This window comes from Anoplolepis gracilipes, chromosome 1 (assembly GCF_047496725.1).
Source record: "Anoplolepis gracilipes chromosome 1, ASM4749672v1, whole genome shotgun sequence".
Taxonomy (NCBI): Eukaryota; Metazoa; Arthropoda; class Insecta; order Hymenoptera; family Formicidae; genus Anoplolepis; species Anoplolepis gracilipes.
Genome location: NC_132970.1, coordinates 18543679 through 18562405, shown reverse-complemented (window position 1 = coordinate 18562405; position 18727 = coordinate 18543679). Strand labels below are relative to the sequence as shown.

General features: G+C 29.4%; 1 protein-coding gene across 12 annotated transcripts in view; it reads right to left on the bottom strand.

The window, feature by feature from the left end:
- The window catches only part of Ethr (ecdysis triggering hormone receptor), a 44456-nt gene extending 34807 nt beyond the window's left edge, over positions 1-9649 (bottom strand). The window contains exons 1-5 of one of the 12 annotated variants that reach the window (XM_072904321.1): positions 9208-9641; positions 8504-8807; positions 7338-8196; positions 7103-7239; positions 6786-6948 (exon numbers count right to left, since the gene is read on the bottom strand). In XM_072904321.1, coding sequence (XP_072760422.1) covers positions 6786-6948; positions 7103-7239; positions 7338-7416 — 379 coding nt within the window. In that variant the 5' untranslated portion in view covers positions 7417-8196; positions 8504-8807; positions 9208-9641. Of the gene's footprint in view, positions 1-6785; positions 6973-7102; positions 7240-7337; positions 8385-8503 lie in introns of those variants that run through there. The other 11 variants (XM_072904382.1, XM_072904312.1, XM_072904330.1 and 8 more) reach the window with 11 other exon arrangements.
- Between the last annotated feature and the right edge of the window lie 9078 nt (positions 9650-18727).

Genomic DNA, 18727 nt, shown 5'->3' with positions numbered 1-18727 from the left:
TTACTTATTCCAAAATCATATTTTTCAACTTCAAACTAGCAGTATAATATATGTCCCCTGATTGGAATATGTGACGCGTTTTTCATTTATCTCAATCTATTATTGCTGCTTGTATTGTAAAACATTGGATTGTATTTTTAAAAAATGGTAATTAATATCTCATGTGAATGGTAATATCCTGTAAAAATGCATGTTGTGCAAAATCTGTTACATTTTATCATATTTCTCTTTGAAAAATTATAAAATTTTTAATCAAAACGTTTTAAAACAAACACAATAATGTGGATATACATAACATAATGTAGGTCAAAAAATTTAATATTCCACGTTATACATATATCTAGCAAATAGAAAGCAATCGTGCATTATGAAATGATCGCGTCGTGAAAGAAGAGTAAACCGCACAAATTTATTTATTAATTATATATTAGCTAAATGTATATATAATAACATAATACAGTTGTCCGCAAAACTATATTAGGTCTGAGAAATCAAATTTTTCTTTTTATTAACTTTTACTACAATTTCGTTCGACGATTCACATATTTCAAAACAAAATTTTTTAAAAAATTTGTTGACAAGAGTATATACAAAACTTTTTTAGTTATACATAAACTTTTCAATTAAATTTAAAATTTTCTGATAAGCAATTTATATACGCAGATATTTATATGAATTTTGTATTTTTTATATTCTTTTTCGATCCTAGTGATACAAAATGTCAAAATTGTGACACATTTGTTTTGTAAAAGTTTCTCACCAATAGCTACAATAGTGTAGTTACTCGATAAAGTCGTGGACACTACAATGACAATTCATTTTATAAAATAGACATTGCTTATCATGTTTCCACAAATTGTTTCAACATTGACATGTTTGAACATTTGTCAATATAAAATAAAACTTTTATTAGTACAGTGCCATTTCTCTCTACTACTGCTAGATGAATCGCGTCGTGTTTTCTCATCATAATGACGTTCATTAGAAAACAGTTGTGCCAAGTTTGATAATTTATAATTCAGTGTCAGTCATTAGTCAATGTCTGAAGAATAAAGGAAATTTTCACAAGTCACACAGCACAGTCTTTATTATGCAGACATTTATCGACAAATAATTATTATGACAATTAGCATTAGTTTTCTATTTAAAATAATTGTTGTAAATAAGCTTTAATAGATATTATGCAAATCAGAAATAAATTATTTGAATATAATTTTAATAACGCGTGCCAAAAATTAATAAAACTAGAATTACGTGTAAAAAGATCAAATAATTTTAAAATATATGGCACTCAAAAATTTTTAATTTTTATTTGTAATCAAGATATTTTCGTGCTTATTTTGTATCTTTAATCTACTGTTATATTATTTTTGTAAATATCAGTAAAATGAAAGCATAACACGTGGATGCAAAATGTCAAGTAAACAAACATTTTGTTTATTAGATATCAAAAATGTAAAATCTACAAACGTAAAGCTACAAATAATTACAAAATTAATAATTTTAAAGCTTTTGTCAAACAATAATATATATAATAACTACAAATTCTCAATTTATCTAACTAGTATTAAAATCATGTGCATAAACAGATACTAATAAAAAGATGCACGTCGGTCAAAAGTCAAAGCAAATCTATACAGGTCGCTATACTGGTTATAATAAATTCGTAATGCCGAAGTTTAATGACTCCAAACAGAATTACTGGATCTGAAAGGGTTGAACGTCTAAGAATTTAATTAGAATTCCGCGACACGCGCACGAGCCAGCCAGACTAATTTATTACTTCGAACTGGAACAAAAGTGAGAAAACTTTTCATTTTTTAAGTAAAAAAAACCCCTGTTCTGATCATAATGCCGTAAGATATTTTATGTCGCAATAAACGCTGAACGGACCTCGACCGTGAGATCAGGCAGCATCTCGCTGAAGGAATGTCGGGCGAGAAAGGTATGTCGATGTCTCTCGGAGAAAGGGAGAGGCAACGCCGTATGCGCCTCATAAAACCCAGACGCGCCTAAATGTTATCCCCCTCTTTGCACCACACCCCATCTGGACCACCGTTGCGCGACCCTTCACGGCAAACGCATCTCATATAATCCATGGAGATCTCTCACGACGTTCACGAGAGATCTCTACTCACTGGTTTATTCAACCTCGACTTCGCCACCGACTTCCTCCCTTTGCGCACCACTCTTTCGTACGAACGAGAGGGATCGAAGAATCGATATATAGGCAACCGTTCGTAAGAAATTGTAAGCCGGAAGAATCTTTCGCTCTTACGGCGCCATATGGTACCAATGGTTTACGAGCGGATATTTCCAAGTTCATTCGTTGGTGGCGAACGTTAGAGTTATTCAATATGTAAATAAAATGTATCGTTCGTCCAGAAATTATGATAATAAAAATCACTAAATTACTTGTATTCGAAATTGGAATCTTTTTACATAAAATCTTTCAAAAATTAATATTATCGAAAAATAATATTACATTTAAATATATTAACTTTCTTGCGCTTTATTTTACAGAGAGTAAGTTAATTCTCCAGTTTTCTTCTTGTATCTTATTTCTCCGTGATTAATTTGTGCCGAATGTAATAAAGAAAATAAGGAAGCTATTTACTTCCTGGAATATGTTTCATAACCTTCCTTAAAAAAAGCAATATTAAAATTAACAAGAGAAAGAAAGAGAGAGAGAGAGAGATTTGCATCTCGAGTTATTACAATATTTTCACATCGTTATCATCGAACGAAGAAAACAATAAATTGCCGTGATTTCTCAATAATAATAATAGAATCATAAAAAGCAACAGCAATTTAAATGAAAAATGAAAAGTATTAGATCCTTCATATCAGTTTGTTATTTATCTTATAATTGATCAAAAAGAGTTTTTATGTTTTTCAGGTATTTCAGAAAGCTTGTATCCATAATTTTAGTTTTCCAATCAAATGTGAAAAGTTTAGAAAGATAGAAAATATTATTTATAAATATGAAAAATATATTTTTAATTTCAATCTCAGATATTAAAACTTGTAATTATTTATTAGTAAATTATTCTTTATTAAGATTCATATTAAACTTTTTTTTAATGTGCAATTTATATCACAATCCAATTGTATTATAATACTACTAATATTTCTAGCAATAAGCCAGTACCAAAAATTGTCACCGTTTTAATTAACGCAGCAGGGAATAGTAACAGCTTAACGTGTTATAAAAAATATGAATTTAATTAGTAGTAGCTACTAGCGTAGCTATTGTTAATAATATTGCATCATTTAAAATTTTCAACGGTACACGATATTTCAACATTTGTTGACGATTAACTTCACGCAGTAAAGTGCAAGCAAGAACAAAGCTATTTTTGTCCATGGTATTTTTCTCTCGGATTTTTCCGTGCTTTCATAATAAGCTCGTAAAAGTTTGAATAGAATAGTCCCATTAACTGTGTGTTGTTCAGAAATTTCCGAATATACTTATATGTATATAGATGACAGATTACTAAAAGAAAGAGAGAGAGAGAGAGAGAGAGAGAGAGAGAGAGAGAGAGAGAGAGAGACACTAATTAGATCAATCCATTTTACATATAATTAATATCGATTTTTCAAAAATAATCTGAGCTAGTTCTGCTAATTAGACTTAGATTGACTACTTCATCACAAATATAACTTAATATATAATGAGTATAGATTATAAATAATAAAATAAAGAAAAATAAGATAATAAGTACATAAAACACAAAAATTATTGTAACTTAAATTGTTGCTTTATATTTTAAAAACACATGTGATTTATTATATATACATATATTAAACTTAGCAGAAAATTTTATCACGCTTTATATCTTGTATATAGAAAAAAAACAAATTATACCCCGTTAATATAAAATCAATAAAAATTATAAATCTAATGTAATAAATATTTAAAGATAAATGATTACATAAAAGAATACAAAATTTGAATGTTACTGCCAATTATCGGATTAATCGTGAATATCGATTATTGCAGTGACAATATTTAGAATATTTCGTATGCTAAAACAATTTTTATCGCGCTTATCAAAAATCGCACAACATTATTTCAAGTGAATAATACGATCAGTTCGCAAGAGACGAGTGGAATAAGATCGGATTACATTTAACGTTGATCTGTCGAGTTTGCAATTTAATCGCGTATCTATGAACGCGCACCGATAAATCGATCTGTAATTTATGACAATGGAGTTGAAGATTAGCTGCAAATTTCTTCTTCTTTTTCAACAATTCAATAATGATGAAACAGATACCTTTTATAAATTCAAAGAATTCACGATGCACCGAATAACTTTGCACTCTGGATAAAAGCTCGTGTTCACCGCTCTGTCGCGCTATAAGACAAATTAACACGAACCAGTTCTCTCTTGGATAGCTTCCAACGATATTAACGTTCGAATTGCATGACAAACTACGACTAAGATCATATATTTTTCCTACTTCATAAATCATACGTAGGCTTACCAAATAATGTCAACAAATTTGATTGATAAAATTTTGTTTCTACGTATTGTAAAACATTAGTCTCAATGCAACTTTGATGCTTTAAAAAAATTAATTAGAAAATAACATAATTGCCGTAACATGATTAGTTATTTAATAACTAATAACAAAAATTTTATCATTAGCTTATCAGGTTAATGTATGCATATTTACTAGCATATATATATATATATATATATATATATATATATATATATATATATGTCATTAATATCTGCATATTCACTAATACATATGTCATATTAATATCTGCGTATTCACTATGACAAATACATATGTCATATTAATATCTGCATATTCACTATCAGAACTATATATGTCAATTAATATATACATATATTCACTATCATATATGTACAGGGTGTCCGTCCATAAATGTCAGAGCAAACATTTTGTAACTGGTTGAAGTTACAAGAAAGTTTAATAAGAGAAATTTGCACGGTTCTGCTATAAAGTGCATGTAAAATATTTTTTTTTACTTGTGATCTTTGCGAGTTATGAAGGTCACCATCGTTTTTTTTAAAATGATACCCCTATTTTTTTTACATATTTATGTAGTAGGAGTCATTTGCAATCAAAATCATATTTAGTAAAAAATTGATATTATGCATTGTTTACGAGATAATTCGGCATCTAAAGTATCGAAGAAGTAAACTGGATTGTAAGTATTTTTTGAATTTGATTTGGAATGTCAAAGAGGTTGAGAAAGTATACAAATAATTTTTTTTGTGTAACATTTATTATTAATTTATGAATTGCCCGAAACTTCAATCATCATGTTCGATCCAGAATTCAACACGTTTTATTACGTTTCTCATTGTTGATTGCAGCATTTCTGCTGTAATGCCTTCAATAGCTGTAGTGATCTTAAGTCCAGAGATCTCAGTGGCCATCGCACAAAGCCATTAGTACCTATCCAACAATTAGGAAATCTCTCATTCAAAAAATTGACTACAGCACGTTTATTGTGTGCTGGAGCATTATCTTGTTGAAAAATAATGTTTGGAAAAATGGATAATGGAAGATCGCGTAAGTATTCTTGAAAAGTTGTTTGCAAAAATTGTAAATATCTATCACCATTAAGATGACCATAAAAAAAGAAGGGTCCAATAATTTTCATTATTTTTCCAAACATTATTTTTCAACAAGATGGTGCTCCAGCACACAATACACGTGCTGTAGTCAATTTTTTGAATGAGAGATTTCCTAATTAGCTATTGAAAGCATTACAGCAGAAATGCTGCAATCAACAATGAGAAACGTTATAAAACGTGTTGAATGCTGTATCGAACATGATGGTCGAAGTTTCGAGCAATTCATAAATTAATAATAAATGTTACACAAAAAAAAATTATTTGTATACTTTCTCAACCTCTTTGACATTCCAAATCAAATTCAAAAATACTTACAATCCAGTTTACTTCTTCGATACTTTAGATGCCGATTATCTCGTAAACAATGCATAATATCAATTTTTTATTAAATATGATTTTGATTGCAAATGACTCCTACTACATAAATATGTAAAAAAAATAGGGGTATCAATTTAAAAAAACGATGGTAACCTTCATAACTCGCAAAGGTCACAAGTAAAGAAAAATATTTTACGTGCACTTTATAGCAGACTCAAAACCGTGCAAATTTGTCTTATTAAACTTTCTTGTAACTTCAACCAGTTACAAAATATTTGCTCTGACATTTATGGACGGACACCCTGTATATACATATATCAATATTTGACACAAAAATGAAATAAAAATTCATATGATTTGTCGTATAGTAATTCAATAAATAATGGCGCATATAAAAGTAGCTAGCATTTTCTGAGAAAAAAATCGTTGTAAAATTAATTAAATTTTACTTTATATAAAAACAAAACTATTTAACGGCATAAATTGTTTTTTAGCTGCATGAGCATGTGATTTAATAATTTAAAAAGAGAGAAAAAAATGATATATGTATAAACGCGGTAGTGATGTGCAATCGCGAATGGGAATCCCGACGAGCATCAATCTCGCGTATTCCTTGTGACGCAATGCGTGTTTGTTAACGGACCGTGCGCGGATTTGCGAGATGGAAAGATACGGATAGCGAGCCTATTGAAACGTATATGTACATCCGTTGAGGAAATATGTGGCCTTCAGTATTTTTGGATTTAATCGACCGACAGATCATCGCGCCGGTCCATGTCGATCGAGAGGATAGGAATAGGAATACACCAAAGCGCGTCATGCTTTCGCACGATTCGGACTTACACATATGCCTGCCAAGTGGCCAAATTTGAGGTCCGGAATTCACTTCAATCAACACAGTAGGCGTGCAGATCACAAGCACGCAGAGATCGGCGACGCTCAGGTTCACCAGGAAGATGTTTGTGCTGTTCCTCATGTCCTTTCCCCGCAGCACGACTAACGGCACCTAAGAATATTACACACCCGGGAGCTACAAGCGGTTCCGGACAAAGAGATTGGTTACATTGATAGCGATAGTATACGCAAAACGCGACGAATTGATCATGGGCCGTTGTAACTTTCCTGTCGCTCTAATAAAGATTTAAAAACTTTAAAATTACCATCAGGTTGCCTATTATACCCAGGACCATCACAATAATGCAGGCTATCATCGAAGTTGTTCGGATGTAGGCGGGCAGCATGTACAGCGCAGAAGTGGCGTTTTCCGGCTCGATTACTGGAATCATGTTCGCGAAATCTACTAAAGATCATTCTAGACACTCTTTACGCAAATATTCCAAGAATTTGTAATTAAAGTAGCGTCGTTTTGTCAAAGCACTATAGTCCCGAGATTACCTGAAAATCCATCCAGCGCACTGTTGCCGATCGCCGTCGTGTAATAGGACGAATTCAATTCACCAGCGACGGTGGACATATTGTTGGGATTTTTTCTTTTTTCTCATATATGTATACGCGTGTATATAAGAAGGCGGGAATGAAAATGTAGCACACTTTTCTCTACCTTTTCGTCCGCAAGTCTCGTCCTTTTTCACTTTTCAGGCCAGCTGCTACTACTAAACTCCCTCGCGATCACGTATCTCGTGTACACTCGAGCAAGTTTACGCTATCACGTATTTCCACTTCCCGGCGGTTCGCCGCGCTTCCCGATTAAGTTACATATTTACAGGCCTTACATGCAAGGGCGGATCATCGCGCAGAGCACCGTCACGTCGATCTCCCTCTTGCGTTTTCGTAGAAGGAATTTCAATTTTACGTCGGCAGTACTTTGGACCGTGCCGTCGTGGTGAGGACTCTCGCGGTCAGAATTTCGAGGAATTGTCGAGTGAAATGCAGTCCGAGAAAATCCATTAGGAAGATCGCATTAGAAGACGTGAGGGCACGACGTTTTGCGTTGCGAATCTCGCTCGCCGTTTTTGCGAGTGGTTTTAAGGTAAATGTCACTTTAGTCAAGCCAGAAATATTAAGTGACATCATAAAGTCTCTCATCGCGTTCTATCGTTCACCATTAATTACCTCGATACGGGAAGAGCCCTCAAAGAGATCGCGAGAAATAGTTCCGCTTCGCGACTCATCCTAATTGGCTTTGTCACTTAAAAGGAGATTCCGTTTAACGCCTCGATCAAACAGCTCAGATAGTAGTCAATTTGCGAAAAGTTCCGAGCAAATGTTTATTTTCTATGGTCTTCGACTAGATCTGGGAATTTGGATATTTTACATCTTTACGCGAGACTGCTTAAGATTACTTTCTTGACGTTACATTAACTTTCTTATTCTTTAGACAATAGTTCTGCGCTTTCTCATTTAACGAGCTCGTTTTATTTGTGTGTAAACTACCATGCAAATATCGTGCAAAATGAATAAATAAATTTGCATATTTCTATTCTAAAAATAATTTAAAAATTGTAAAAATGTAAAAATTTAATAAGAAAGAATATGTCAATCTATTTAATAAGCCGATATTTTTCGATCTTCTCTTCTCATTATCTTGATGAAAAACTTACGATGAGCGATAGAATTCTATTCTCAATATTCCGTGCAATTTCTTACAATAAATTTTCGATGAATTGGCAAGGCAAGAGTAAGAACGTGTACATATATAGCAATGCCAAGAGTAGCAATTCTCGAGTCCGCGAAAAGAATCATTGAGAGTTTGAAGCACGCTTGGAATAGTTGCCATCCAATTTCAAATAGAGAGCTTCGTATGTTTTGATGTTAGCAGATGGTACCATTATCATGTAAACATCCAAAACCAAGAAAACTCCTTCAAGCATCATACGATTCGATTGTGTATTTCATGTGTGATTTCTTTAAAAGCCAAGATTGTTTCACATTATTTAGCAAAAATTTTACTATTAAACTCTCGTATGAAAAAGTATCAGAATTCGCGAAATAATTTAAAATGACTTTATTTGGAATTAGCAAGACAATCAACAATTTTAACAATTTCTCAAAAGAATCAAATTTAATTTAAATAAATTGCTGACTAATTAGACATGATTTTATTCATATAAATATAAACGATCAAGTTTCCTCGCATTTTCATGTAAATATAAAATTTTTCAACTATTATCGTTTCGATTTTAATTGAGTTCAATCTTTTATGGATAATCGATAATCTATTTTTGACAGACTTTAATTTGATCGAGTGTGTATTCGCGTTTTCTAAAATTAAATTTGATTTATTTCAATTTAAACAACGTAGTACTGATTGCATCCTATTAAATGGTCACTTTTAATTTTGTCACAAACAAATCCATGATTAGAAATTCTTAATCTTCTGTGCGCGATTCACATCTTATGATATAATGTTTGAAATATCTTTTTGATCGAATTGTCTGTTTCTTCGCAGATCGAAATATACTTTCGCGAGTCAAAATATATTTTCTTGTAGAATTGTCCCGTGCCTTCCGTGCGCAACGCGCACTGATAAGTGGCAAAAATTTCGGTGACCAATATTGCGCCCACGTGATGCACCCACTTTCTGCCACCTTTTTGTCACCTGCTCGTTACACGTGCCTAAGAGAAACCCGAACCGTGGCGTGCAAATAGTGCCGGTAAACTGAATGGAACACGGAACTCAACCCGCCATAAACTCTCGAACGCACCTCCCTTTTAGCGAGAGCATGCGCACTCTCTTTTCTTTATTATAGTATTTTTTCATCTCGATTACACTTACGGATCTATAGCAATTAATTAATTTTATCCACCTTCTTAAACACATAAATATAATTTAATTGTATTTAAAACATAATAATATTTAAAAAAAATTTATTATTTTGTAATATTAATTTTACTCTTTGCAGAATTAGGCATTTTTAATTGTATATGTGTTATTTTATATTACGAAGCTTATATTATATATTTTATTATACATTTTATTACAATGTGCAATTTTAATATAAACTTTTAATAAAACTTTATGAAGACTGGAAATTTGATTTTTTACGTAATTTGTAGTCTAATTAAAACAAAAAAAATTACAATAATATCTATTTAAATGAAAGAAGTTGATTACATATATTATGTTTAGTACTCTACATTAAACTTGTCATTGAACATTTTTGGTGTATGCAAATTTTCTCTTTGTCTTTGAAAATCAACAGACCAAAGTAATCACTTTAATTCATGTGATGTTTTATTATTTTATCGTAGTTGTTTGCTGACATGCATTTCGTACACTTATTCTTTTTACAGAAAAAAAAGAAAGGACATTGTACTCAAACGTATCACTGATAAGAGAAAAGAGTACGTGCCTCGTTTTATGATAAATCCAGTATATACATTATGTGACTCTCGTAAACGTAAAACGTGAGAATATTGACCACGACATATGCTTAGCCACGTCCTCCGTTATCTAATCATGAACATTAGTACAATTTAATAATAAAATTATTATACTATATGTAAACAATATTATTTTTTTACTTTTAAAATATTAATCTTAACTTTAATCTAAACTTATTTTCTAAATATTAAAAAATTATATTTAGAATCTTTATATATATATATATATATATATATATATATATATATATATAATATACATTTACACAAAAATAATATAAAGAAAATGTAATACTTTTGTTTACACGTAATACTTTGTACAAAAAAAATATATTCTAAAAATTTTCTTCTATTGTAATATCTTCTAGAAATAACTCCATTTGTCAAATTTTTTATTAATAAATTGATAATAATTTTTATTTAAAAGTTACAAATATATGTAATATAAGATAAAAATTAAGAGAAAGCTTTATAACTAAAGGAAACTGTAATATAGTTCAGAAATATACAAATAATATCCTATGTATTTTCTTATTTAATGGAAATAATATATAATGACATATAACGAAAATAATATATATTAAAATATAAAATAATATATAGAGAATTTATATTCTAATTTTCGCTGCAATTAATGAATTAATTATTTTTTGCGAAAGTTAAAACAAAACAAACAAACTGTTTCCCTTCTTCGTCTACACATTTTGATAAACGCTTTCAAGTTAGAAACGTTATGAAATTGTTATTTCTGTCACTTTTGAATAACTCATACAAAACAAACATAATAGATCTATCAACTTAGCAATTGATAAAACTCATTTATAATTGCGTTTTGCTGAGAAATTTAGTTGAAATTAATATTTAAATGTGATATCCAATAGATGACTCTTGAAAGCCAATTGATGTCATGTATATGTAATCGTGATTCAGCTAAGAGAAACTCGTATAAAACTCGTTTTAGAACATAATTTCAAGTTCTATTTCACGGTTCAATAATCGATTCATAAGAGAGAACCGCAATAATTTTGTGCTTCTTAATATAATAAAACTACGCAAGTAACAAAAATGTGTTTTTTTTTAATTACATCAAAAAGTACATTTATCTCATAAAAATTTATAAAACTAATTTTATAAATTTTTATGAAATAAATGTACTTTTATGTAAATTTAAAAAAAAACCTATTTAATTTTATTTTATTTATTATTAATTTTATCAATTTTTAGTTATATATATAAATTTTTTACAAAATTTATATAGTTATTTTTTTTCTGTCTAACCTTCTATTGTACATATTATTTATATATATTTTATAAGAAACTTTTTATTATCTATTATACAAAAAAACGCATTTATTTCTGATGAAAACTTATAAATTATTATGGAAAAAATATTTTTAAATTTTAACAAATTTGTAAAATTACAAAAATTTGCTACATGGTAATATCTTTGCCATTTTCTATCATATTATTTACTTTTATAATTTGTTTATATAAATTTTGTCATTGCATATATACATAATTACATATTTTAGATGCAAATAATCATTGTAAATAATTAGTTTGCTTGGCTACATAATAAGTTCATTCAATGCCTAAATTGTCTAAATCAAGCTTCTTGTCAACCATTTGCATTTACAATTTAATGCATACACTAGCTTCGTTCCATCTACTCGGCCTTTGTAAATCTAGCTTTTCCAAACGCACATATGTATGTGTGACCAATATTGTCGAAACTGCACGCGATTAGCTAGGATTTAACGATGCATGCGGATCGAACATTGAATATATAGCACATTGTCGATGTAACAGCAATATATAATATTATGACAGCTATATGTTATGATATTACAATATTGACACATAACGGATATTTCTTATCATTCCAAAACTTTGGACTGACCTGTTTTCTCTTTGTTTTCCTAAAAATTTTACCTCCGATATATTTTCGCATATAGTTTCTGTGAATCGCATGAATTCATCTCTTCCAATGTTATAGATATTGAGTAGTTAGAGATGTTGATATAAATTCTACATACATAGTGAAGAATCGTCTTGACATACAAGCAAAATATTAATGTATAAAAATTTAATAAAATCTAATTAAAATGTAAGACTAAAACAATTTTTTGAAATTTTGAATTTTTTTCAATCTTTTAACTATATTTGAATCGAAATGATTATAAAACTTTTTGTAGAACATTTATAAATATTTCTTCAATTACATGTATTTATTATATTTTCTCGAAAATCACTTGAATATTATTGACATAAAGCCAACATATATTCCACATGCAATATTGTATGTGGGATTATAATTATAATTTTTAATTAAATAATCATGATGCTGTTTTTGTCTTATATATCAGAGTTCATCACATCACGTATTTATTGTTGATATAACGTTATATGCATGATCTAAAATTTAATCAGTGTCATGTATCATAAGCTATCAGACCTAACCAACGTTAGCAGATTTTATTCATCAATACGTCAGTACAGAAAGATGTCAATGACGTTCGCGCATCTAAACTAGGTCGTGTAATCAACGGCGCCAAATTCATGGGAGAAATTCACCGGTACTTTCGCAAGTTCGCCGCGTGTGTGATACACGTGGATTTTACCGCTCGTCACGATAACAATATAAGCCATTGCGTTTCCCAAATAGTTTCAAACATCGTAGATACTAGAGAAACGTTTCTTGCGATAAAGATCGATTGGGCGATATATTTTCATAATACATTAGATTCATTACTTATAATTCATTTTCTCGAATGTTTATCATCATTAATTACCTACAACCATTTCGCTTTACTCCGCGAACGAAATGTTTGACGTATAAAAGATATCAGAATGGTCTTTTTTTTTTAGTAATTTAATTACTCTATCTTACAGCGATATCTCCTAAAGATAGGAAAATTATAAGAGAAAGTATTTCTTATTTTTGAGCTGTTTTTTCTGCTAATGGTTATTTGAGTTTTTATTATATAAATGATTAAACTTTTGTTATTTAAATGCATATATGAATGATACTTATACAATCGATGAATATGTATCTGTACTTGACTGACCAAACATGAGAACAAAACTTCAAAAACCAGTTCTGTTGCCAGATTTTGCTTGTTTGTTGTTTGCAGCTTGATTGTTGTAGCTAATTTGCAATATGCAAAAGACATTTTTTTTTTAATTATCAACAAAATTGCAATACCATTATGATGTGTAATTATGATAGTGATTTATTGTTTATTACAGTAGCATTAATCGATGTAAAATAATGATGTAAATTAATAGTGAAAAGCTTTCAAACAGTAATCCATTTAAAATTTTATTTGCTTTTATCGAATGTTTCAGTTCAGTGTTGGATACGATATTTGACTAAATGACTAATACACAGCATACATCAATCATTACGTTTAACATTATCTCATTGAATAAACGGTAATATGCATTGCTCTTGCGATATTTTGCATCTACATGTAATGACATTCTCGCCCATGAAATCGGAGAGATGAATGAGAGCAGGTTTATTCGCGAAGAATACAGTATTCTATTTATGCCGATCGTCTAGTCAATCAATCTTAGCATTGCCACTTGAATGGTCGCTGAATAATACGTAGGTGTATAACGGAGAGAGAGACTCAATTTCTCCATATTGGGTCACGCGCATGCAACACTCCGATCTTATGCGCTTCCACGGCTGAGAAGATTCATCATTCTTGCTAAACGACTCGACAATTTTTCTATCCACATATGTAAGTTTAGAATACGCCGACGGCTAAAGAAAAGACAACAAAGCTCGCGAAGTGACCTGCTTATGCCAAGTAAAAGAAAATGTCGTCGCAAATTATAATGAATGACAGCGAATGTAATTCAACGGTTCATTCATTAATCTCATTTGACGTTATAATCGTGATGCTTAATCGTAAAGCGTATTCCATGATTAAAGCAAGATAGTATAGAGCAAGAATAAAATATATTTTTATAAGATCCACTTTATGGAATTCATTTTATTTAGATTTTAAATTTTAAGTCTTGAATATAAAAAATTAATATCTGAAGTTAACATAGAACTTTTGAACTTAGCTTCTGTAAAAGATCCATTCAACATGCTTTATTTAATGTTTAAGATGTTTTATTACATCTAGAATCTCAGATCTTTAGCCTCAGATGAATTCCTAGTAAAGCTATTGCATAGCTAAAGCACTTGCTACTTTTTCTTCAAAAGTTTGCATTACGAAATCTAGGCCAGTTCTCGCGTTTCCGGTCGATTACGGATAAACTCTCGCGGGCATTCGTTGGTGTTAACGTCACGAGTGAAACTAGAAATCTCGCAGAAGCGTTACTGACATTGATTTTTACATGCGTATGAAAAGAAAACGGAAATTTACAACATAAATCACAAAAATTGACTCCGCATCTCTCTATCGTTCTTTACAAATTCTCATCCTAGAATTATACTATGTTTATAATAATAATATATATATATATATATATATATATGTAAATATCTTTAATATCTTTTAACTTTTAAAGTCTTTTAACTACTTAATAGAATTAATCAAAAGATTATATTGTGTTCTTTATAAAATTTGGATACAACTTTTACTTAACGAAAATTTTATTCTCAAGAAAATTATCATTTATTATAATTTTTTAACTCTGTATCCAAATATACAGAAATATATAATAATTATTTTTAAGATTTAGTTCCTTATAATACTATTTTCTGTTAATTTTGCGACAATTTATGTCTGTGTCCTGAATCTGTCCTATCAATATGGCATTCGACGATTTCTACGTATCTTTAAACATATGGCATAAGATAGATAAACATTGAACGATCCAAAACTAAAGCAGTAACTATAATTAATGTTGGTTATTTCTTGTGATTGAGTAAAATTATTTCGTAATGATGATTAAAAAGAAATATTGTGGCAATGACTTGACGATGACTTGACAGAAGATGTTTAAGAAAATTTTTATAAAATAACAATCACGACAAAATGACTCATATTTTTGAAAAGAGAACTGGGATTATTACTTCCTGGATCAAACATTTTTGATACGTAAGAATGTTATTATACAAAAAATATTTTTTTTTATGTTATATAGATATATAGATGTTTATATATGTTTTTATTCGTTAAAAAACAAATTGACATTATTAGAAAAGTGCCACTGTAAAAAAATTAAATTAATTATGTGAACATGTATTATATATATACATATATATATATACATATATGTTATCTATGTATGATTAATTATGAAAATAACTTTACTAACTTAATAATGCGTGATATATTTTACAAACAAAATTTCATGTACTTGCAAATATCTTCGTTAATTAAGTACATTCCAGGATAAGTCAATTTAGAAAATGTATTCAATCTAACTATATTTACATGAGCAATATCCCAGAATGTCGCACTAAATTTGATACTTAATTCAGCAATAAATTTAAAATGTACGCCAGACAAAATAAGAATCAAAATTGTTAGATAAATAAAGCAATGATTTTCCGATGACAAGAGATTATTAATGACTGATGTAAAATGATAAGAACAATGATAAGAACAATATTCATTCAACAGTCATCGAGAAAATCATTGAAAAAGACAATTATTAATCCTATCACTAAAAATCACCATTAACCTAGTTGCGTTTGTTAAACAATCTCAGTTACGACTTGACCCGACAATGATTTTGACGTGATAATATTGGCACATGCTGCTAAAATAAACCCTCTTAAACTCAAACGTAACATGAGAATAAAATGGAGTTTGCTGGAAAGCGACGAGCAGGATGAGTAAATTTTCCATCTATATCTATCTTCTGTCCTGCCCTTTTCTCTCCTATGTACTCGCATACATTTTACGGCATGAAGCTACTGGACGAAGACCTGTTCTAACTAAGGATTTGTCCACTGTTCGGATACAGACGGATGAAGATGGCAGATTGCATTTGCACCACGACTAGAACGTATGAGGATATTTGAGATACGAGAAGTCTCGCGGTCGTCTCTAGCTTTTAAAAGTCTGTCACTGTTATTGTTGGTCTTGCGCCAACGTAAGTAATGGCCGTGGTGCAAATATATCCATTCGCCCTTTTTCTTATTTGTCTTTTTGAAGTGCGCAGATTGATTCACGAACATTTGCATATACCCAGTTGAGAGAATTATGACTCGATCGCAGTACATGTCTATTTTGTGTATGTTATCGCCCGCCTATTGGATATGTTTTATTTACGCGACTGTCTATAGTCAAAGGATTGCCCAAATTATTTTCTCGTGTGTAAAACAAACATTCGTCAAATTACATGTCGTCTTTTGTTCAACCTATGTCAATTGCTGATAAATTAGTTTGCAATATCATCAATGTGAAAGAAATCTCATATAATAAAATATATTGTATGCTATACACGCTATAATATACTGCTTGACTTGAGAACCTTGTAAGTTCAAAAATATAAAAAATATAGAAATAATTTATTTCCTTTTGTAATTTATAAAAATAATAATTTATAATAATAATTAATTACAGAGATTAAATGTACAAGATCTTTCAATTTTTATAATGCGCATTGCTTTCATACACAATTAAAATTACTTAATAGCTGGCAGTTACTAGATAATTACTATAAATTACTTTTATATATATTTATTAATTATTAATATTTATTTTATCGACATGCTTATTAATATCAAATAATTTTTTCATCGATTGTGTGTGGTGTACGATCAGTGGTGCCACCTCGCATTGTTCATTAGGATTAATAGAATTCTCATCACAACCTTGTCTTATTGATTTATACCGCCATCTGTGTTATCAATATTATTATATGAAAAAATCCTCTACACAGTGTCCTTATTACAAACAATAAAAATATCAACTTCAAAAGAAATCTGCTTAATAGATCTTTATACATATAATAAACCGAGATATAATAAGAAATAAAAAAAAAAACAATAAAAACAAAGAGAAAAATGCTTTTTATATTTTGAAAGTATAAAAGAAAATTTTCTTCTCTGCTAAAACTAAAATATACTCATTTAATATACTAATACACGCATCATATTAATATACTCATGTTATCTTGATGCTCATTCATCGATCGTAACATTTGAACTCTATTATTCGCGTATATGTATTAGGTTTGATATTAACAACGTGTCTCACGCGATATAAAAATCAACACTGATTTTTTCACTTTTTGCAAGAAATAAAATTTATTCTAAAAATGAAAAATGTAATAAATGTTTATATAACCTGTCATATTAAAATATATATGTTTTTATGTCATCAATCATCTAACACAGTTACGCAAGAGTGAATAATGTAAGGAGGATTAAATAAAGGATTCCTCTTAGCAATTGACTGTGTTTTAACAAGCTTATATGTGAAAAAAAGAGGTTCTCAAATTAGTTTAAATAGAAAGAATTACTGTTATATAGTTTAATAAATTATAATCGACAAAAAATATTTTATAAAAAAATAAATAAATATATAAAATAATTTTTTATTAATTTATAAATTTTTTGTACACTTATTTTTTTTTAGGAGAAACATATCTTTTCATTATATTACGATTTATCAAACGCCCTATTCATCAACAATGTCTGTATTTTCTTTCTCATTGACATTCAAAATTTTAATTATCTTCATATTACATTATGATAGGTAGAAAGAGAAATCAAAATTATAATATTACCGTAATAAGGTAAATGTTTCTACATGCTTATTTGATATTTAAAGAAGAAAACGAATAAATCGATAATTGAAATCAATGAAAGTATTCTCGAGAGACACTGTCAGTACAAAATTTATTGATTACAATGATTTAATAAAGAAAAATAAATATATGACCGTCCAACTAAAATGCTTTAAATATAAAAAAAATAAGTTTATATGTTTTAAAACACAAAAAGAATAAAAATAATTAATTATGTGTGGTATAGTATTTCAAAATATAAAAAATGAAATATAACTAAATAAAATATTTATTTGTGGTTATATAACCATAAGATATATAATACTACTTGATTATCTATATTATCTATTATTTATTATTATTCATCTTACTCATTTTTTAAAATAACATATTTATCAAATATCCTCTATTTATCCTATTTCAATTTATCAGATTTTGCATCGTTATTCACGATCTGTAATTTCTTCTTGTAGAGCATCCACGATAGTAATTCGAGAAATATTTTCAGACCATGTGATTTTCAGAGAAAGAGATTTTCTATTCGTCAGCACGTTCTCCAGATCGATCAGTCTGTGACTATTTTTTTGGGGGTTACTTACGTCTCGAGTATATTAATAAATCTAGGAATTAACGAAGGCCAATATACAAGAAAAAATTACAATCATTACAATATAGTAACAGCGATGCGAAACCTGCATGACAGAGCAATGTAGGATAAATGACGGAGAAATTTA